Raw genomic sequence first — 23,616 nt, 5'->3', positions numbered from 1 at the left:
TAAATGCTGGAGAGGGTGTGGAGAAAAGGGAACACTCTTGCATTGCTGGTGGGAATGTGAATTGGTACAGCCGCTATGGAGAACAGTATGGAGGTTCCTTAAAAAAATACAAATAAAACTACCATATGACCCAGCAATCCCACTACTGGGCATATACCCTTAGAAAACCATAACTCAAAGAGTCATGTACCAAAATGTTCATTGCAGCTCTATTTACAATAGCCAGGAGATGGAAACAACCTAAGTGTCCATCATCGGATGAATGGATAAAGAAGATGTGGCACATATATACAATGGAATATTACTCAGCCATAAAAAGAAATGAAACTGAGCTATTTGTAATGAGGTGGATGGACCTAGAGTCTGTCATACAGAGTGAAGTCAGTCAGAAAGAGAAAGACAAATAGCGTATGCTAACACATATATATGGAATTTAAGAAAAAAATGTCATGAAGAACCTAGGTGTAAGACAGGAATAAAGACACAGACCTACTAGAGAATGGACTTGAGGATATGGGGAGGGGGAAGGGTAAGCTGTGACAAAGCGAGAGAGTGGCATGGACATATATACACTACCAAACATAAAATAGATAGCTAGTGGGAAGCAGTGCATAGCACAGGGAGATCAGCTCGGTGCTTTGTGACCACCTGGATGGGTGGGGTAGGGAGGGTGGGAGGGAGGGAGGCGCCAGAGGGAGGAGATATGGGAACATATGTATGTGTATGGCTGATTCACTTGGTTATAAAGCAGAAACTAACACACCATTGTAAAGCAATTATACTCCAATAAAGATGTAAAAAAAATAATAATAAATAAAAAAAATAAAGGGAAGGTCTGGGACCTTGCCCACCTCTCCACCTAGAGCCACTCCATCTGGATCTCTTTTATGTATTTGAGTTTCCATGTAATATTTGAAAAAGGGTTCCACTGATAAAAAAAATATTTGAAAATCAAGTCCTGAGGAAAGGGGCCATCATTAACCTGATTACAGTTAACTATAATCCAGAAATACTAATTTAAAGCTACTATTTGAAATATAACAAAAAGAGCTTTTAATTTACTAACACTTAGAACATTATGTTCAAAGCAAAAACCCAAAGCTAGAATTAGATGGAGAATAACACTCTACCTTAAAAGTTCTTCTAAAGCCTCTTGTATTTTGATGGTTTCCCTCAATTCCAAATGGTTTGTGAGTAATGATGTCTTTTCTCTGCATAGTATAATTCTGCATGAAAAAAGTATTCGTATGGTTAATATACTTTAAATTTTATTCTTAAAAGTTCATTTTACCATTCAAAAAATACATGGTTTTGTTTGTTTGTTTGTTTTTGGCCACACTGTGTGGCACGTGGGATCTTAGTTCTCCGACCAGGGATCAAACCCACTCCCCCTACACTGGAAGCACAGAGTCTTAACCACTGGACCACCAGGGAAGTCCCCAAAAAATACACGTTTTAAATGCCTGGGATTAAGAACACAAAACATGTAGCATGTAGCTTAGCTGTATGAACATAGACACGTCTTCCTTCATGTAACCCATGCTAGTTTGTGAGGGGTTGGTTTAATTCATGAATGTGAGAAGTGTAACAAAATACATACTCCTGTTTAACACAATGGGTGCCTTTTAGAAAATGGACTGTAAATCTAGTATTTATTCAGGCATCCAGAAGAGAAACAAACCCATTATTACTAGGAGTTGCTAAAGAGTTGCCACTGTCTGAGAACACAAATTCTCAATGCTATAGGAGTCAGGTGCTGCTGAATCAGTTACCTGCTTTGAGTAGATGCTCCTGCCATGACTAGGAAAGTATCAGAAGGCAGAGTATTAAGACTGTAACTACAAAGAACCTGAAACCTTTGATGGGAGCGGAAAAGACGGGGCCAATTTTTTTTTAAGAATGCCTATGTTGCGTTCTAGCAGAACGGACTATTCTGTAAAGATTAAATGTTAGGATGCATATAACATTCTTGGTACAATATTTACACGTTGTGGGCATTCACGCAGGCTGATTTTCCTCCATTCAGGAAGCCATTCGATCAAATATGAAGTATCTTTTCAGTCAGCATTAATGTGGGCCACACTTCATCATCAGGTGAGGGGACGGGATCATTGGTGGTGGGCTCCTGGGGGCTGCTCTGTCTATTCCATTTACCAGTGCACCCCGATGGGATGTGTGCTGCTTAGTACCTAAGCTTTGTCTCAGACTCCCAACTCACACTCTATACTCGACTTGGGGTTTGGACTGGGAGTCAGTCCTTGAAGCCAGCTCCCACTTAGATCCCGCCCACAGGGACACTGGAGGGAGACTGGAAGGCTGGAAGAGAGGAGGCGGGGTTGCTCCTTCCTGTATGTTTGTTTTTCTGCTTTTCATCCTGGCAGTGGTCCTTTGGTTCAGCCTCCAGTTTTTTTTGTTTTTTGTTTTGACACAGCCAGCTCCAGCTGGGCAGCCCCCACTCCTCGGAGGTCCACACCCAGCTCACAGCGGCCTTTCTCTAAGCTTCTAGAGCTCTACGCTTTCTTCCCTAAAGGTGGTGGTTGCTTCCTTTGGTTTTTTGATTATTTTTATTTCTATTTATTTTGGGCTGCGTTGGGCGTTCATTGCTGCATGCGGGCTTTCTGTAGTTGCAGCGAGCGGGGGCTACTCTTCGTTGAGGTGTGCAGGCTCCTCATTGCGGGGGCTTCTCTCATTGCGGAGCACGGGCTCTAGGCGCGTGGGCTTCAGTAGTTGTGGCACGCAAGCTCAGTAGTTGTGGCTCACGGGCTCTACAGCGCAGGCTCAGTAGTTGTGGCGCACGGGCTTAGTTGCTCCGCGGCATGTGGGATCTTGCCAGACCATGGCTTGAACCCGTGTGCCCTGCATCGGCAGGCGGATTCTTAACCACTGCGACACCAGGGAAGCCCGATGGCGCCCAGTTTGAAGATGGTTTCTTTCTCCAAAATCAAGTCTTATAACCTTCTATTTATTCCATTTGCTATGGAGTCTGTATTTCTCACAAATCTTCCTCTTTCACACCTCTATTTCTCTCCCCAGTTTAAGAAAAGTCATATAAAACCCCTTTCCTAGTAGTCATCTTGAGTTTATGCTAAGCCTATACATTTGAATAAGTGCATAAAGACACATGTAATGAGATGAGACTTTGGGGGACCTTGAGAGGGAGGGGGTGTATTTTGCACATGAAGGGATGTGAATCACTGGGGGCCAGTGGGAAGACTGTACCAGGCGGCTTCTGACCAGGATCCCAATCATCCAGTATCCAGGCCCTTACGCTATTCCCTTCCTTTGAGTGTGGTCTGTATCTAGTGACTTGCTTCTTACAAATGGAGTATGGTGGAAGTATGGATGTCACTTCTGAGATTAGGTTACAAATCGACTCTGACTTCCATCTTTCTAGCTGTCACTTGCTCTTATGGAAGCCAGCTGCCACTCTGTGAACTGCCCTATGAAAAGGCAAATCTTTAGAAACAGAAAGTAGATTAGTTGTTAGCTGTGGGTGGGAACATGGAATAAATAAATAGCCCTGAGGGTTCTAATAGGGGTCACGAAAATGTCCTAAAACTGGATTATGGTGATGGTTACACATCTTGGTAAATTTACAAAAAGTCATTAAATTGTATACCTTACATGGTTGAATTTTATGGTATGTAAAATATACCTTAATAAAGTTGTTTCAAAAAAACTTAAGAAAGCTAGTACTATAATAAGTGCAATAAAATCCTGATAAATCAAATGAGATGATCATTTCTTTGGTCATAATAACTATAAGCCTCAACAGAATCTTAACACTGAACAACAGAATCATAACACTTACTTAATGAACAGTTACAAACATTATGAAAAATATTGGTGATCCCTGTACCTATAGATACATGTGAGAAGGAAAATGGAACATACAAAAATAAAAAAGTTGGAACTGCAATCTTACCAAGTAAGGTTGCTGAATAAATTTTCTAAAATTTGATTTTACCAAACATGTAGGTTTTTGGAATCCATCAACATGAGTATTCTTCAACCTTGAAAAACTGGAATGCTGATCGCTCCTAATAAAATGAAAGAGAGAAAAATAAGAATCTTTTATTAGTTTACATTTATCTGACAAATAAACAAGAGAAATCAAATTACATCCTTTGGAAACAATTAAAGCAGCGCAACAGTAAAAAAAAAAATCTCAATGATCTATCACTACTAAAATTACAAATAATATTTACCGGGGCTAAAACTCTCATTTATCAAAAAACATTATTTAGCCAAGTTGGCAGTTAGCGATAGGAGGAAAACCATATTCCTAGGACCAGGGTTCTTAATCTGAAGTCCAAGGACAGGCTTCCTAGGGCTGTAACCCCCAAAACCATACATATGTAGAACATATGTTTCCTGAAGGAAGATAGTCACGGCTCTTGAGCCTTTGGCAGCACGGGACAGCCCCTCTTGCCAAGAGACTCAGTGGTGAAAGCTCCAGAGAAGAGGCCAGTGAGTGGCTCAGGCCTGCTCACTGGCAGAGCTGGGGCCTCTGATACTGCTGGCTCCCCTCTCTTGTTGTAGTGAGGCCCAGAGGCCGCCAAGGGCTATTCCTGGCCAGCCCTACCTGGGAGGGAGCTCCTTCCCTGGGCTTCTTTCTCCTCTAACCCCAGGGCCTCATTCCCACAGCCCTTGGGGGGTCCTCTCCCTGTCACATCCCACCTCTCCCACAGTGGTCCTCAGACCCTTCCTGCTCTGTGGCGAACAAACGGCTCACAGCCTCGGCCCTGCTACACTCCTCCCACAGGACCCCCAGTGACATGGGGACCAAATCCACACTCCTCCTCACTGACCCCCAAGACTCTTCCGGCGCACGCCCTTGCAGCCTTGCTGGCTGCTCCATCCTAATCTCTGCAACACCCACACCGAGCTGCGGGATCATCAGCTCCATGCAGCTCTCGGCACACACCACAAACTCGCCTGCCTCTACGCACTGGCCCATTGGGTGCCTTCTGCTATAATTTCCTTCCAACTCAGATCAACCTCAAGATTTAGCCCCACTTGCACCTGTTCCAAGAAGGCTTTCCCAGACCCCTCTGAGGTGGACTAGGTGTCCCTGCTATGTGCACATGTGGCACTTTGAGGTCTTCACAAGTGTTTGTAACTACTGGTGCACCTTCTCACCAAGCAAGGTGCGATCCCTTCACAGGAGGCACTGTGGATGGTTCGTTCTGTGGTCCCAGCTCTGACCCCAGAACCTGACATAGAATAGCCACTCAGGATTTTTTGAAATGTTAAAAAACCCCATATTCTGTCAAAATGTTCATGATATGATAGTAAGTCAAAAGAGTAGGGGGCGAAGTCATATACTGAGAATAATTTCACTTGTTTAAAATATACACATATATGCCTGGAAAAAATAAATGATATGAAATGTACTAAATATTAACAGTAATCATCCCTGACTGGTGAAAGTAAGAATGCCTTATATTTTTGTTTTTATACTTTACTATATTTTTCCAAATGTTCACCATTGGCATGTACTACTTCTATAAACAAAACAATAGACTCTAAAAAACCCTCTTTGCAAAGCATATATCTGACGAACGGGTAGTACCCAGAATATATAAAGAACTCTTACACTTCAATAATAAAAATATGATAATCCAATTTAAAAAATGGCAAAGCATTTGAATAGATATTTCTCCAAAGAAGACACACAAAAAGCACATGAAGAAATGCTCAATACCATTAGTCATCAGGGAAATGCAAATCAAAACTACAAGAAACTACTTAAAACCCACTAGGATGGCTATAATCAAAAAAATGACAACACTGGTGTTCATAACAGCATTATTCATAATAGCCAAAATATGGAAACAACCCACATGTCCATCAACACAAAAATGGATAAACAAAATGTGGTGTATCCATACAATGGAATATTATTCAGCCTTATAAAGGAATAAATTATTTTAATGAAATACTGACACATGATACAACATGGATGAAAACATTATGCCACGTGAAATAAGCCAGACTGAAAAGGACAATTATTGCATGATTCTACTTATATATGTATGAGGTATTCAGAATAGGCAAATTCATAGAGATGGAAAGAATAGAGGCATCAGGGGCTGGGGGTTGGGAGTTACTGTTTAACTGGTACTGAATTTCTGTTTGAGAAGATGAAAAATTCTGGACGTGGGTAGTGGTGATGGTTGCACAACACTGTGAATGTACTTAATGCCAATGAATTGTATGCTTAAAATGGTGCAAATTCAGTGTTCTAAGTCAGTGTTTAGAACACTGACTAGAACATAGACATTAATATATACATATTTGTTGAATAGATGAATAAATGATCTTTATAAAGTTAACTCTAGTTCAGTAGATTATAGATTGTTACAACAGCAAAAATAAAAACTGATGTTTTCTATAACTTGCCTAGCTAAAAAGAAAATCTAGGCAGTTTGATGTCCTCTTAAAGTCTACTGATACTATTTTGAAGCTGCTTTATCACACACATACCACGCCCGTATAACACAGCACCTCAATGACAGTGTAGGGAACTTAGTAATGCTGGTGATAAGAGGGAGAAACAGTGTGTCAGGAGGAGACATGGAGACTTTAGGGTAAGAGGCTGGTCGAAAGTGGGAAAAAATAGAGAACAACAGGGTCTTAGAGAAAAGACAGAATGCCCTGGTGTGAGGCTTGCTTGGGAAAGGTTTTAAGGTATCAGGGAATAAAGAGTGATCAAGATCTAAATGCATTACAATTTCAGTATCTTCTGTCCTGTCTGCACCTTTGGGAAGTCTTCATTCATTCAACAAAGATGAATTGAGCCCAAGGCAGTAGGAATACAATGGTGAGCAAACATAGACACAGAGTCTGCATACAACTTTTAAGGGGAAAAAAAAATCACACAGGAGGGAAAGAGCTACATCCTATGATTTATAATTTCCTCATATTTCATTTCTTCTGAATATCTATGGAAATCTATACACTGACTTGATAAAAAAGGTTTATGCAAAAATATTAATGAGGTCAATTTTGATAAATTGAATTTTTAAGATAAAATGTTTTTCTTATGTTAACAAGGAAATTGAATTAGGATAAAGTGAGAGATTAAAGCTTCCATATTATTTTTTTAAAAGGATGAACAATAACAACTGCTGGTGAGGATGTGTTAAAAATGGAACCTTCATACACTGCTGGTGGGAATGTAAAATGGTGCACCCACTGTGGAAATAGCCTGGCAGCTCATCAAAAAGTTAAACTTAGTTATCATATGAACCAGCAATTCCAATCCTAGGTATATACAGAAGAGAAGTGAAAAATATATCCACACAAAAACTTGCATACAAATATTCACAGCACCATTATTCACAATAGCCAAAGAGTGGAAACAGCCCAAATATCTATCAACCGGTGAATGGATAAACAAAATGTGGTGTATCCACACAGTGGGATGTTATTCAGCCATAAAAGGAATATTCATGCTACAACATGGAGGAACATAAAAAACATTATACTACATGAAAGAAGCCTGTCACAAAAGGCCACCTGTTATATGATTGCAATTATATGTCAAGAATAGGCAAATCCATACAGACAGAAAGTAGATTAGTGGCTGTCAGGGGCTGGGAGGACGGAGAAATAGGGAGTGACAACTAATTGCACAGGGTTTCTTTTTGGGATGATGAAAATGTTTCGAAATTAGATAGTGGTGATAGTTGCACAACTTGTGATTATAGTAAAAACTACTGAATTCTTCACTTTCAAAAGGTGAATTTTATGGTCAGTAGTATCTGAATTAAAAAAAAAAACACCTCATGGCTCCACCATGCCACACCAGCCATCCAATATGAATAAAACAGTTCAACAGATCCAGAAAAAGACACCTTGCAGGAAGACATCTTTGCACCCTACAACGTCATCCTCAAAGCTAACATTAATAATACTTAATGCTGACCAACTTCTCTGTAGTTTACATGCATCACTTTACTTAATCTTCACCACTACCGTGAGGTAAGTATATTTCTTATCTCTATTTTACGCTGAGAAAACAGAGATTAAGTAACTTGCCCAAGGTCAGTCACATAGCTAGGTATCTACAGAGCCAGGAGTTGAACTCAGGTGTTAACTCCATTGCTCAAGCTCTTCATCACCTCAAAGGGTAAAGGTATATTCTGAGGCCGTACATGGTCTTTATAATATGTTGATTATCTTAAATCTGTTTTAAAAAACCTTTTTCTTGGTACACTGAGTTTCTCACACTTGCTGAGTAGTCAAGAAAAGCATGACTGAGAGCTTGTGTCACTAAAGAGCACAGTCATGCCATGTCATATTAGGAAACTGGAGGCTCACCCACCAAGGGACAAGATTTTAACTATTTTCAATTGTTTCATATGCCTCAGCACACGGTTTTGCTATCTTTTAATTAGTCCCAAACTTACTGTCAGTATCAGGTCCAGTTTTAAACAAGCTCCATGTATCTTGACCTAGTTAGCCATAGACATGACCTATAAGTCTAGTCAAATATTTTAATCTTTGAAACTAAGGACTATGGAAAGAGAATTAGCACTGGTCCTTCCTATTCATACATTCTCACCTTCTGGGAGATCCAAATAGTTTAAGGACCCTTGAGTGAACTGGAAATTTTTTCCCATTAAATTAAATCTCATAATCATATGAGGTCCTAGAGTTGCCATGAGTTCTACATATTTCTCAGGACTAGGGATAAACTGGGACCAATCTAGAATACTCAGAGCCCCTAAAAAGAGGTACAGGGTTGGGAAAGAAAAACAAGGATCTACTGACAATCAATTTGCCACTCATGGCATAAGTACTTCACATGTGCCAGTCCATTTAATATTTCTAACCTGTCCAACATAAATTGGTTATTCTCATTTTATAGAGGAAAAGGCTCCAGAAACTAGGCAAGTTTGCCCAAGAGCAAACAGCTTGTAAACTGGCAGAAGTAGGATTCAAACTCAGGTCTCTTCTGCATTTTCTACAACACCTGCCTCTGTTTCACGGACAGACATCCACAAAGAGTTCTGAAAGAGGATGGCACTGACCTCAGGAAATTTTGCAACATTCAAAGACTACCAGAATCTAAAGGGCAGAATGTGTCAGAGTTTCAATCAGCTCGAGCCAAACAGTCCATAAATTTGCTGGTCTTGGCTCCTGCTAATATTAAAAAAAGCTATTACACTTCCCTCTAGATTACAAAGACCTCAAATACTCACCTACCCCATAATTTTTATTGTTTCAATGAAATAGCATATGATGACCACTGAATAACTTTGAAACATTTTAACAGATTTCACTTAAACATGTAAAATGGATTTGAAGAATTAAATTCCTCCACTAAAGTGAAAATTAACATCACACACAGAAAATTGGAAAATATGCTAAAACCAAAAGCTGTCTGATAACAGGATGTTTTTCATCTACTGATTACCTCTCTGCAGCACTAGCTATGTGAAAAATGTGCTCATCTTCATTCTGTAACCGTTCTTTTCTCCTTCTTTCAATGTCATGTCGTAGGTCATTTGGATCTATTATTTTGACCAGAGTCTGAGGAATTTTGACAGAAGACAAACCATTCACATTACTGTTAGTTGTATAAAGACCGTATCGAACAAGAACCTTAAGTAAAAGTCCTAAATAAGTTACCTTGTACTCATTCTGCTCATGCTAGTGTAAACTGATAAAAATATTTTGAGACACAATTGACAATACAAAGTCAGAAAAGTTCATAACACTGAACCAAGAATCCCACTTCTGGGACTCTATACCAAAGAAAAGTCTATCTACCCAAGTATATTCAAAATATTATATTTAAAAAATAACCATAAAATGAAAGTAACTTAAGTGTGAAAAAAAATTTAAAGGAGAAGGGAAGAATAACTTTATGGTAAATTTAAGTCATAGGAATAATGTACAAGCATTTAAATTATGATAATGTAGACTATGTGGAAGTAACCATGGAAAAACACTTACTGAAAAAAGTTAATTAAAACTTACAAAGCCTCAATTATAAAAAGGTCATTGGGAGTTCAGAGATTTTACATAAAAGGAATGTTACTATAGTTTAAGTAAAAAGATAAAGCATCCAAAACTACATGTACTGTGATAGTGTATGTTAAAGTGCTAGACATAAGACTGCAAGGAAAGATGATCAAATAATATTTTGTCTTAAGTGGTTGAATTAGAGGTGATGTTTTTAAAATCCTCAAATTTCCTATAAGTTTATTACAGTACTTTGATGAGCAGAAATTTTCTGAAAGTATCATTTATTCAATAAACTAACCTATCTCCATAAGTACAATAAATCTGTAACCATTCACAAGTGAAAATATTATTTATATATTCTATCACAAATGTATTAAAATCTCTCCTCTATAAAAACTCTTCACTCACAATGAATAAATTAGCAGTTCTTTTAGAACTTGATATATTTCTTCTTCCCCCTGGGCTAGTTAAGATAGTTTTTCTAATTAGCAAAGAAATGGCGGGGAGGGAGGTGGTATGGGTGGGAACAATAAAAAAAATTCAGTATTATTTCCATTATTTTTCTAGTTCATATTCCATAGAACCTTTCACACAATCTTCAGTAAACAGAAGAGCAGTGTCACATGAAACTAAGTTCCTTTGCATTCATTCTACATACAACTTAAAAATATATCCCACATGACTGCTTTGGAAAAAACAGGTATCAAACATACTTTCTGCAAGCTTTACAGTGTGAAATTTAAATGAACATTAAACACTATAATTCTATGTCAATTTTACAAAGCTGTTACCCTTAGGGATTGTCTCTCCTAGGGCATATTTTTGTCTTTTGCCAGTGTTCTCTCTGCAACCTTTTGATAACTAGAGTCACTTGGAGAGCTTTGTAAATTTCAGATTCCTGGGTCTCAATCATTCTTCCTCACCCACTTTAACTACCTTTTATACTCCCAATGACCAGTTCCCTTTCCCATTAGTATACCAACAATAAGATAATCTCTCATCAAAAATTACATTCACTTACCTGCTGTGAATCATATACCATAGTTTGTTTACTCTGAAGTTCGGCCAAAGACATATCTATTCTCCTAAAATAATAAAGGCACATTACAATTAAATAATTATGTTATACACTGATACCTTGATTCCATTATTACAGAATGGATTTTGAAATAAAGCTGGTGTGTTTTGGAGGAAGAAAAAGAAATCTGCTACCAGGTGGTTTTTCACCTATACGGCAGTCTCCCAGGACATACATATCCTGTAAACAACATCACAGTGACGCCTCAGTGGTTCTCAAATCACTAGTCTGTGTAACCTTAAACCTGGCTCCGGTGATCTACCGCATTCTAACATTGATTCAACTCAGCTCACAAGACAGGGCGCGCCACCTGTTTGGACAGGTGCCAGCAGAAGACATAGGTTTTCATCCGGCTGCCCTCAGAACAGCCATTTCTGACCACATGAAGCAACCCATGATTTCAATGGCTCGACAACTGTCTTTCATCTTCCAGTGTTAACTTCAGTAGGCAATTACTATAGACACAGCAGAATCAAAGTTAGGTAGGTAAATATTTTCAAAGTCCTACACATTTAAACAATGCTAGTCATGGCTTCAATACAACCTAGTCTATCAAAGTGCACTGGCCCAGTACCTGCTTGGGTTAGTCCTGTTTTTAGGCAGGAAATGCAGTTCTAGAGTCTACAGCAAGCCCAGGAGGCAGGCAGCACCTTCCCACAATCTGTTCTGAGGCTCATACCCATGAGTTAAATGGGCATACAATAATCACTCATTACCTGTGAATTTCTGGATCTGAGTTCAATTTAAATTCATTTACATCTGCAGCTTGTGTAACTTGCATTTTTGAGAAACGCTCATGTAGAGTAATTCCAAGTGATGGAAAATAATCTGCTGCAAAAGGGAAAAAAAAGTTTTATCTCAATGTAAAACTGATTCCACTTAAAAGATTATATATAATAAGCACAGGAAGAAGGGACTATTAAAAAACATCCAACCTGTTTTCTCTTGAAAACATATGGGACCTAAGCTTATTCCACAGACTAATTTGTAGCGCTCACACCCTTTCCCAAGCCCAAGCAACAGTAAACGGATTTATGAACTCAAAGATTCTGTTCCTATTTGACATGTCTGCTTACTTGCCGGGGGGGAAAAGATAGTGGCTTTCTCAAAGAGAGGACCTTTCTTCTCCAAGGTAAGATCTTCCTACATCTAGGAAGTAAAGCTGGTATAGAGCTCTACTCTTCACCTAGAGTAAAAAATAAATCCCAAAACAACCCTGAAACATCAAAACAATTCTGAACAAATGTTAAATGTTATGTTTACCTATCACAGAAGGCCTCCTAATGCCATTTTACTTTAACATTAACTGAAGTTCATGAAGACATTCTGAAAGTGGCTATGCTACAAGCTTTTAACAGAATAAAGAGAAAGATAATACACTTGACCCATGAGAATGCTAAAGCAATCCTTTTCCCTAGCTTACTGTTCCTGTTCTGGGACGACCTCCTGAATTTTTCTGCAATACCAGCTCCCTGTCTGCCAAGAATCACACTTCTTTTGGGTAAGAGGGGCTGGAATTGAGAAGGTGAACTGTTTCAAACTGCATGCTTTAAAGTAAATATATGCCTTAGTTTGAGGGCTGCAGAGAAAATAATTCATTTGCAAAATATGTTTTATGAAGGTAAAAAAGATTAACACAGTTATCTAGTAAGAAATATAAAATTATAAATTTTGAAATTCTCGAAAGACCCCAGTTTATAATACCCACAACTGCCTTATTTATGCAGCATCAATAAGGAAAGTTATTTTACATGACTAAATTTTCCAATTAATGGAAACTGGCCAGAAGCAAAAGCAAAACACAACAGCTCAATGTAAACCTCTCAAGTATTTATTATGCAATGTCCTGATGTCATCATGTGTAACAAATCAAACTGGAATCTTCTATTGATCGCTTAGCAACAGCCTTATGGCACAAAGTACCAGTAATGCCCTCAGGGGCTTTAAGAATATGACCAAATGACCTATACTTCCAGATTTCTTGAGTTTCTTGAGTTTCATATCTGGTTTTTGTTATTTCCTCCTTCCTATTCAGTTATCAGTTATTGTTTCTTTCTGCTCTCAGTACACCTGTCTTTTGCAGCAGCCAACCTCTTCCTTTATAACTTTCAATTTGTAATCTACTATGAGTTGAAGTATCAAGTTATTGGAACTACATATAAAGAACAACTAGGCTTGAATTAATACGTGCTACTCTCTTCAACAGATTTCCTAATTAATGATCTAACTTATAATGAAATATTAATTACTACTACAATATCACAGATATTTACCTATGTCTTGTGAAAAGTCAGTACGTTATTTTTGTTATCCCTAATGTATGTGCGAAATATACCAACCTTTAACTTGATGGATTATAGTTATGATTTCCTGAGCAAATTCTCCTGTAGGTTTGTTTTCAGTATTCTGAGTTGAGTCAAGATGTTCAAACACTGGATGAAAGTTTTCACTTTTCCTGCCAACAGCAACCAAATCATGTGACATCTGTCTCTCTGTGGAATAGCTAGAAGCAACCCTAGAATAATTTGTAAATGTTTAACTAAATTTGAGACTATTTTACTGAGAAAATAACTTTAAAAGTTAATCAAGATAGCTATAAAACTAAAAAGATGTTTATCTTTTCTTATAATTAAGGCACTAAATTGTATGCCATAAAACATGTACAATAATGAGTAGGAGAAAATAGCTATAGGTACACGGTTTTGAGTTCTCCTTTTCAAATCAGAGATCATTAAATATCTGCCACTTCAATAATAAAATCCTCAAAGTTCTAAGCTAAACAATTTTTACTTCAAAAAATACAGCAAGGCATTAAAGACACTCAATATGCAAAAAGTAATCATTATTTTCTACTCCCAAATGTCCATAAAATTGTAAAGCCAGCAAGCTTACACTATCTTGAAATACTACCATACTTTAAAAGCTGATATCAAACATAATAACGTCTCTGACTTCATAAAGGTCCTTAAACCTCCATGTCAATAATGAGAAGCTGAGAATAGTATTTTGAAATCAAATTCTGTTGAGATTAATTTAATCACTTACAAAGTCTCACTGAACTCTCAGAAAATAGCCTTAGCTGTTATCAAAGTTATGATCATGAGGAGCAATGACAGTGTTTACCCTAAATATATCCTTAAAGAAATACTACCATTTATTATATAACCCCAACCATCTTACCATTTTAATGCTTTTTGAATCTTTACAACTTTCATTAAGAGCTTTCCTGACCTTTAAGTACCATTATAAAGCCATGATTATGACATATAACTAACAATTATTCATGCCAAACGAAGGGGCTCAGAGCTTACAAACATTATCTCATTTAATCTTTGCAATAGCCCTATGGGTCGGTGTCATGATATCGAGACAATGGATGTCTTGGTTGTTTTGCTTTTCATCCCAGAGGTTAAGCATTCCTATGAACATAATCCTTCCAAATGTCTTAGTGGGAAAGTTTACTTTAATCCAATAATGCTACTCCTGCTTAAAACTACTCATATTCTTCATCTGGAGGCAGTTTATGCGTCACAGAAGAAAATGCCTCATTATTTATATTTATTCCTCATTTTGGACCCAAAATGGCACTAACTGGCTTATACCCACCTTACTCCTCTGCATTTAACTCTGAATAGCTTTTGGCTCTTCCCGAAAAACAAGTTTCAGGAGTTGACGTGTGAGCTAGGCTTTGAAGATTGGTGTGTTTTAGACATGTGGAGATGCAATGAAAGACATTTTACATTTATAGGTTAACAAAGGCAGAAAACACACCCAGGAACTTTGAGCTGTGTGATCTGAGCAGTCTGGGGAAAGGAAATAGAAGGGCAGGAGGTGTGAAGGTAAGACCGCCACACTGCCAGCCTGATGTGACAGGATTAGCTGATGGGAGAGGGTGGGAGGCTCAGTTCTGGCCGCCAGAAGACTGCCTTCTATCAGGTGTCTTGGAAGGGTGTTGCGGTTGACAAAGCCAGTTAGGGGACTTTTGTGAAAAAAGTAATGAGATGCTGAATTAAGGGAGTGTCAGTCTCCCTAATCCTTTTCCCTCAACTCCAAAAATTCTAAATGTGTCCTTAGGAAGACATGAGCAAACTAATGACTCGGAAAGTGCTTTGTGATAGTTATTAGCTGGAAGAAAACCGAGAAAGGAAAACTTTACATGTGTCATACAGATTTTGTTATCTATTATAAGCTTCCAGAGGGCAGGGGATTATCCATTAGTTTTGGTGGCTGGGTTTTTGTTACTGTTGTTTTGCCAGGCAGTTGGTTTTGTGGATGGATCTTAATGTGTAGAAGAGGAAATTAAGGTTTAATGTAGCTAGCTTTTTAATGTTTTCTTAGTTATTATGCACAACACTCAAGTGAATGTCAGGGGAAATATCCTTAAACAGAGAAGGAAAATCGGGGTGGGGTGGTGGGAGGGAACAGAGAACCTGGAAGATTTAATCAGACCGGAAGTAGATGTAGTATTAGAATACAGGTGTTGGCTATATTTTAATTTTTAAAACTGTCTAAAACGCATCTCAAATGAGAACACTTGATCTTTTCAGCTTAACTACTTGTATTGGGGGTATTTCGTGAAATTCTTAACTTGTTGATCAGTAATGTCATGGGAAATATAAAAAGGAAAATATGAACAAAGAGGTGATTAAATCTGTAAATGGAAATACCTAGAACATTTTGCATTCTAAAGTTTCTAGAAACTTTTCCTTATAGCAAAAGTATAATTATTTTTAAAAGACTAAATTTCAGGTTATACTATTTTCATGTGTATTTTCTCGAAGGATGATCACTGATATTTTTTATTAAAAATCTTGTTGTAGGGTGTCTCTAGAGTACATTTTTTAACTGATAACAAGTTTAAACACTAAAATTTCAGGAATTAAGTGTAGCTTCAGAGTATACCACAGCACTCCTATGAATTGAGAGTTGGACTTGGAGTGGGGATGAGAGTTATGCCAGTAATAAAAAATTACAAGTAAATTTTACTAATTACCTGGTGAAAAATTAGAAGCCTTTATCAGCTGGTTTCATCTTGGGAGAAACTGAGACTGCAATAAAAACCATTACCAACTGATTTCCCCTTATAGATAGATCATTTTTATAGTTTCATTTAAACATCTTATTTTTCTCCTGTAAAAAAATTTTTAAAGCTGATATTTGGGTATGGAACAGGATTTTTGTACCATTAAACCCCTTTAAACAGAGAACATTTGTAATTCTCTTGTTAGTGGAGGTTGTTACAGGGCCATTCTAGCTTCTAGCATTCTAGCTTCTAGACATTTCACTAAATGTCTCTTACTAGTTATCAGATACACAGTGAGAAGCTTGGAGCAAATTAGGAGGAGAGAAAGGATATGGGCCTTCTAATGAAATTCTTTCTGATGAGTCAAGGAAACCACATCAGTGGCATCAACCTGTGGCATAATCACTCGTCCATGTTTCTGCCTTGGCAGGGAGTCGTCTCGACAGGGCTGGTTTGAGAGCAGGGAGCATGAAAAGTCAGACGGAAGCTTTTCCTCTGAGAAGTTAAAAATAGGCACTTAAGACCATCTTGTTAGAGGAGTTTAATTTTTTAAAGAATATCTGTAAGCCCCTCATAACCTTGGAGCAGTTTTGGATATATGGCTGTTAGTGATGTAAATAAATAAGTAAATACATACACGTGTACACCCACACGCCAAAATGTATCCATCTGATTGATTTTTGTCATATGAAGAGGTATTATTTTTTTCTGGTGGTCCTGCTATTATTTAAGACATATCTCAGGGCTCTCTTTTGGATTTATCTTCAGAGCCTGAAACATCATCATGAAGAACCCTAGCAGCTGTAAATCTCAATTCTTTGGATGGTGGAGTCGCACACCACCTCACACATTCACTCCACTTGTGCCGTGGTATTACCAATGTCATCCCGTGGTCTATAAGACCAGAGGAGAAGAAACCTAATCCTATGTGGATCCATAGTCCCAGGGCACCCTAACAGATTGTCTCACAGGGTAGGTCCTCAAAAAATACCCGCTGAAGGAATACATGATAAAATGGAAAATGACTTGGACAATATGAAGTGGTGAGTTTCAGCTAAAAAGATGACAGACTTAAAATTCTGAGGCCAATTTAATTTTGTTTTTTAACTTTCTTAGCTTACTTTAAAATTTTTTGCTTAGTTTAGACCAATTTAAATTTAAAAATTTTCATTTTTTATAATAGAAAATCTCAAATATATACAAAAGTTCAGAGGAGCCTATGATGAACCTGTCAAGCCAGCTTCAATAGTTATCAACATATGACCAACTGAAGCAGACTGACAGAGCCAGGAAGAACTACCAGTTAATTTGGGCCCCAAAGTCATGGCCAGGTGACCTGCCCAATGTCACAGAGCTGCTCAGTCACCCACTGGAAGACAAAAACCTATGCATCCCAACATCAAACAGAATGTTTATCTCCCTATACTAGGACCCCTAAGAGACACTAAGAGAAGCTAGGGTGAAACATAGGAATGAAAGGGAACCTTCTCTCAATTAATTTTTGATTTTAGAAAATGTATATGAGAAATATTAGGGAGAAGAAAACCTTAGATTTTTTGTGATACATAACAGCAAGGTAGCAGGTATGTGTATCACAAAAATATCTCCACCCACAGCTTATTTTGCCTCCAGCCAAATGCCCATCAAAGGTAAACTTGTGTGATTAAGCTACCTTCCTTCAATGCTCGCTGTGGTTTTTCACTCTTCTGCAGCCTAGGCAGCAGTTGTTTCCTCAGAGCATGTGGGCTCCAGTGTCTTCTGGGGCTCATCACCCACCTCATCCCCCTTTCAGTATGGGGAAAGACCGGGTGGGGGGGGTAGGGAGGCCCTCTCTATATCTCTTCAGTGAGAAATAAAGGATTAAATGCAAATGTGGCTGAGGCACTCAGTCTAACATCAACTTCACTAGCCAACCTTCTCATCCTAGATGCCTAGTCCCAGCACCTGAGAAGTCAAAGGAGCCTCGGTCCAGGTCCACCTGCCCCAGCTTACTCTTCTCCGGAGACTGGCAGGCTCTCCTCCTCCCTCTCACCTCCTTCCTAGCCTGACCAAAGTTCAGTCTCTCACCTACTCCACCCAACATTAAACCAAAACTCCCTTCACCTGCCCCAAGACTTCCAGAGGTATACAACAGTGAGTGTTTGGGGTTCATAACAACCTTAGTACAGATTTTCATATTGTGACTCCCTAACTTCATTCTGAAATATATAATTATGACTCTTGTGTAACTTCTACCTCTGATAACGCAGCTTCTGACAAAGTAGGTCACTAGAATATCGGCTTTGTGTCTACCTACTGCTATTCTAGATACAAATTAGAATCTAGAAAAATCACTAGGTGATAACCGTATGTTTTCAACTGCATTAATAACTGGAAGAACATATATCAATACTTGACCAAAGCTAAGAAAGTAAACAAATGCATAAAATGAACCATCTTAGTCTTTCCAAAAAAGTGCAAAAACCTCTCTAGATTTTAACCAACAAATAACCTCTCTGCAACGGGAGAGGCCACAACAGTGAGAGGCCCACGTACCGCAAAAAAAAAAAAAAAAAAAAAAAGGAGCTGTACTAAAATATTAATAAAATTGTCCTAGGATAGTAGGATTATGGGTGATTTCCCCTGCCCATCTATTTGTCCGACGTTCTGTAATATAATCATATTTATAAATTCTTTCTGCATACATATAAATATACATATGTATATTTTAAAATATTTTTTGAAAGTACAATGAATGTAAGAAAAATATCAGGGAGGGGGACTGCCATATCTAACTTTAAGGAAAGAAGCAAAATATATTTTGTTTAAAAAAAAAGACTGTGGGTTTACCTCCCTCACCATCACATTTTGTTCCCTCTAGTTTTTGATTCAAATACAGATATGAGTCAATGGTAAACATAAATACACCAAATCAACATGGTCCTTCACTTTTTTTTTTTTTTTTTGCAGTATGTGGGCCTCTCACTGTTGTGGCCTCTCCCGTTGCGGAGCACAGGCTCCGGACGCACAGGCCCAGCGGCCATGGCTCACGGGCCCAGCCGCTCCGCGGCATGTGGGATCTTCGCGGACCGGGGCACGAACCCGTGTCCCCTGCATCGGCAGGCGGACTCTCAACCACTGCGCCACCAGGGAAGCCCCAGGTCCTTCACTTTTTAATTCACATACTGGTAGTGTATTAAGGTAACAAACAGACTTAGCTGACACATCCAAGTGTCAGTGCCTTATTCTCAGAATCCATAAAGAGGTAATATTCATAATAGAAAAAAGCATGCAATCCACTGTAGGAGAATATAACCTATTACAAAAGTAGTCTTTTTTTGTTAAACAATCAAGAGCTAAACCAAATGTCTTATAAATAGGCCTCTTTCTAGACTCTAGCCTAATTTCCTCTACCTAGGAGAAGCTAGTCGGTTGAGCACCACTCCTTTTGAGGCGGCAGCAAGAACCACATTTAAGTCATCCACCTCCTTGAATCACAAGGGGACATGTGAATTTGAGGCCCAGGCACGGACTTAGATGAGTCACTTCATCTCTCACTGCCTCAGTCTCTTCCTCTATAAAATCAGGGTCTGCTAAGGTCCCTTCCAGGTCAAAAATTCTCTGAATTTCAGGCAACAGGCTCTGAGAAACTAAGCAAGGAACAGGTCTCCTTGAGCACCACCCAGCCTATCTGTGGATACAGAAAATCTGGCAGCATAAAAACATGTAAATTCACGAAGAGGAACAACTCGATAGAATGCCCTTCACCCAAAAAGCATCTTGAGATACAAACGTGGAAACAAACAGACGTGACGTCACCCCATGTTACTAATCATAGGATTCATCCCCATTAGAGGGCTTTTTTGAAAAATCCAGGCAATCCCCGCCCCCCAGCTCAAACTCTAAACACATCATTAATTCTACTTTCAAAGTTTCAAATAAAGGTGGCAGAAACAGTTATTGCATACCATTAAGAAAAAAACAAAGATAATACCTGGATGTTTTCTTCACATCTACTTTAACTGTAAGTGATTCCTTCCTAAGAACGGAAGATGAAGGTTTCCAGTCAGAAAGTTTTTTACTCTTATCAAGTCGGTTATGGGAAGAGTTGCTCTCTTTTCTGCCAGACCCTTCTTTCTTTATTTTGTCCTTCCGTTTGTCATTACAGGGTCTCAAACCAACATCGCTTTTATTTGAATGAGTGCAGGCAGTGCAGTCTTTCTTAGATGGCTTAAAAGGCTCTTTGACTTGCCCACCTTCAGTCTCTCTCCCTCTTCCAGCATTAAAGCAATCGGACTCTCTATTTACAGGGCCTTTTTGAGAACCGAATTTTCTATCTTCCTCCTTAGAGTACTTCTGAGTTCTTCCATCATAAAAGTCCTGGTCCCCATCTGAGGTCTTACGATGTTTGTGGCGATAGTCACAGGATACCCTGGCTGCTGAACTGGTCTCTGGGAATTCCCTCGGAGCGTATCGAAGAGTTTGGGGTCCGAGGTTCCACTGATCTTTCTTCTCTTGGTAAGAAGGGAGAAAATGCCTGGACTTCCACTGCGGGCTCCTGGCAGGCTCTCTGTTTTCATACCTCTCCACGTCTTGAGGTCTTTTTGATGTGTGTCCATATTTTCTGAAATCACGATCCTCAGGATACCTGTGTTGACATAAAGCAGTTTACACTTGCACTAGAGAGAAGTGAGAATTTATGTGTGTGGAATGTTGGGCAACATGGCTTTAAATGCAGAGCACAGTGGCAAGTTAACCTATAATCCCTGAAGCCAACTCATAGATGCACAAGGCACTTAGGAAAATAGCATCTTTTTTTTTTAATATTCTAGCCATCAACATGATTCACTCTAAAAATAAACACTTCACTACTACCAGTAGACCAAAACTACATTACAATGCTTTTAATCTTTTTAGACAAAAGCTTTTCAAGGTGGTTATCTTCAACCACAAAGTAAACAGACTTTTTTACTTGAGTCTTTATACCAAATTACCCAGGTTTAATGTTTTCCTATACCTCATCTGAAAAGAGCTCCTTTTCTCAAAATCTTCAGAGCCTCTTCTAAGTGACTGAGAATATTTTTCGTCTTGTATCCTCTGGTGCCTCAATTCATCTCCATGCCACTGTCCTTCGAATCTAAAAGAATCTGCTATTGACCTCAGAGGTGGTTTCCCTCCTTTTCCACTTCCTCTAACTCTGTGGTCATCAGGAAAATACCTTCCTTGCACTTTCTGGGGATAACAATTCCTCTGGTGCTCCTTGTAGAGTACATCTTCTGAGTATTTGGGCATATAATGAGATCTTCGGTTACTATCATCCCCTCTTCCTGGTAAATATACTTGGGGAGGCTTATAAGTATAAAAATTTTCTAAAGAGTTTCTTCTTATGTTTGGGGAAGATGATCTGTGTTCATAAGATCGGTAATGTAGAGTTTCACGAGAAGGAACCCTTGGTTTACTCTGTCCATGTTTCTCATTGTCCATTCTCCAAGTGACGGGTCTTTTTGGATCCTTCCTATATTCATAGCCATAATGCTCAGGTCTTTGCTTGTAGTGTTCAGAATTTCTAGGTACTGGTGATAAAGACCTAAGTAAACAAATACAGAAAAGTTTAGTCCATTCTAAGACAATAGACTAAGTCTGTCTTAACATGACTTACCCAAATAAAACATTTGCGGGCTTCCCTGGTGGCACAGTGGTTGAGAGTCTGCCTGCCGATGCAGGGGACACGGATTCGTGCCCAGGTCCGGGAAGATCCCACATGCCGCAGAGCGCCTGGGCCCGTGAGCCATGGCCGCTGAGCCTGCACGTCCGGAGCGTGTGCTCCGCAACGGGAGAGGCCACAGCAGTGAGAGGCCCGCGTACCGCAAAAAAAACAAAAAAACAAAAAAAAACATTTGCTTTTCCCTGCTTCTTCCACTCAAATTAAATTCATCAATTTGCGATATTTGCATTCTAAATTGTTCACTTGGGAGTCTGATTATGCTTCCACCCGATTCAACAAGCATGCTCTTTTCATCTGAACTAATGTACCCCATGTGCCTATCAAAATGAGCTGAGCACACCCATCCTGTTGGAGGAGGACCAGCTTAGGTACGCAGCAGGATCTATTTTGGAAGATTGCTGACAGCAAAGCTCTGGCAAAAGGGCCAGTCAACAAAAGCTTACATCAGGTTCAATGGTCAAGTAAGAAATAAGCAGAAGGAGGGCTAGATTCACACAAGTAAATATGTAGGAGGCTCTGGAAAACTGAACATAACCTCTGAAATTAAATTAGATTCCAAGTATTTATGATGCACAATAAATCCAAACTCAGACCCAAAACTGACCCCACAGTTTCCCCAATTGATTGTCTATTCTCTCTACTAAGTTTATATCAAGGAGCAAAAACTACCTCCTTAAACAGCAAGTGGAGGGGTTGGGAGGAAGAGGGCCTTAAGACGTGGACCTCATGCTTAGTCCCTCCGTAAATACTACTGACGTAAGTAAGTTTTCTTTCCCAGACCTGTCCCCTTACATATAAAATGAAAGGTGTACTGTTGAACCAGAGCTTGTAACTTTGGTGAATGTGTGCTTTAATGCAGCTATAATGCTCTCCAGGGACAGCACGTCCTTTCTGTAACTACCTTCTCCAATACCTCAGCATTGCCAACATGGAGCCTTTCATTCCAGCTGAGGAGGAAGGCTCCCAGGAGTATCTGGGGAAACAGCCTGAGTTGCCCAGACTTCAGGTTAAGAGAGAGGAGTGACACTATCTGGAACACAACAAAGTTCAAATTGGCACCTGGGGACCTTTCCTCCCATCTGACCTGTCCAATCTCCCAATTTCCTCCCTGAGGGTTTAATGTCTTCTAACCAATGAGGCAGCTACCTTTGCAGCTTTTGTTATCGCCCCCTCTGCAGCAGCTGCCACGGAGTTGGAGTAACCAGGAGTAAAAGCCTTTCCTTTTTGGTGACATGTCTGGGTCCTCCCTACGAGAAAGGAGGCTGATTTATCTTCCTCACATACATACTGGGATTTATACACTGGACTTGCCAATATCTCCCTTTAGAGTCACCAAGCTAGATGTACTGGCAAGTGCATTATTTAGCTGAAGTAGAAACTCTGTCATCCAGCTGGCTGCACCTCTTCACAGGAAGAAGCAACTGGAGCCTCTGAGGACTTCCTGGAAGACTTCATCTCTTCCACTGCTAAGGAGAAAAGCTGGCAGCCAGAGGCTGAGGTCTTCCAGACTGATGAAAAACTTAATCTCTTACTTTAATCCTTACCTCACATGGAATACTGCTTTGATATTATATTTCATCTCAGGGTTCTATTGTACAGAGCCCCTTTCTTCTGAAGGAGATTGCTGGAATGGTGGCTATTATTTTCAGTTCTCCTAAAGGGACAAAAGAGACCCAAAGAGTCTGTTGGGAGACAATTCTCCTTGGATGTCTTGTGCGCTGCATGCCTCCTAAGCTTTTGTTCCAAGGCAAACTGCCTGGGAAGATGGGGATAGGGCTTCCCTAAGGGGCAGAGGGCCAGTGTGCTTGCTGTCCAGGATAACAAGACAAT

At 39.3% G+C, this 23,616-nt stretch overlaps 1 protein-coding gene across 9 annotated transcripts in view; it reads right to left on the bottom strand.

The window, feature by feature from the left end:
- BCLAF3 (BCLAF1 and THRAP3 family member 3) overlaps positions 1 to 23,616 on the bottom strand; it is a 62,686-nt gene that overhangs the window by 20,108 nt on the left and 18,962 nt on the right. For 5 of the 9 annotated variants that reach the window (XM_081222122.1, XM_081222126.1, XM_081222129.1 and 2 more), the window contains 8 exons: positions 21,079 to 21,648; positions 20,056 to 20,709; positions 13,399 to 13,574; positions 11,776 to 11,890; positions 11,003 to 11,066; positions 9,428 to 9,543; positions 3,926 to 4,040; positions 1,131 to 1,226 (listed from right to left, as the gene is read on the bottom strand). In XM_081222122.1, coding sequence (XP_081078248.1) covers positions 1,131 to 1,226; positions 3,926 to 4,040; positions 9,428 to 9,543; positions 11,003 to 11,066; positions 11,776 to 11,890; positions 13,399 to 13,574; positions 20,056 to 20,709; positions 21,079 to 21,648 — 1,906 coding nt within the window. The remainder of the gene's footprint in view (positions 1 to 1,130; positions 1,227 to 3,925; positions 4,041 to 9,427; positions 9,544 to 11,002; positions 11,067 to 11,775; positions 11,891 to 13,398; positions 13,575 to 20,055; positions 20,710 to 21,078; positions 21,649 to 23,616) is intronic. The other 4 variants (XM_081222127.1, XM_081222125.1, XM_081222128.1 and 1 more) reach the window with 4 other exon arrangements.

The sequence above is a fragment of the Mesoplodon bidens genome (genome assembly GCF_964165515.1).
Source record: "Mesoplodon bidens genome assembly, chromosome: X".
Classification (NCBI taxonomy): Eukaryota; Metazoa; Chordata; class Mammalia; order Artiodactyla; family Ziphiidae; genus Mesoplodon; species Mesoplodon bidens.
This window is presented reverse-complemented; position numbering and strand designations above follow the sequence as displayed.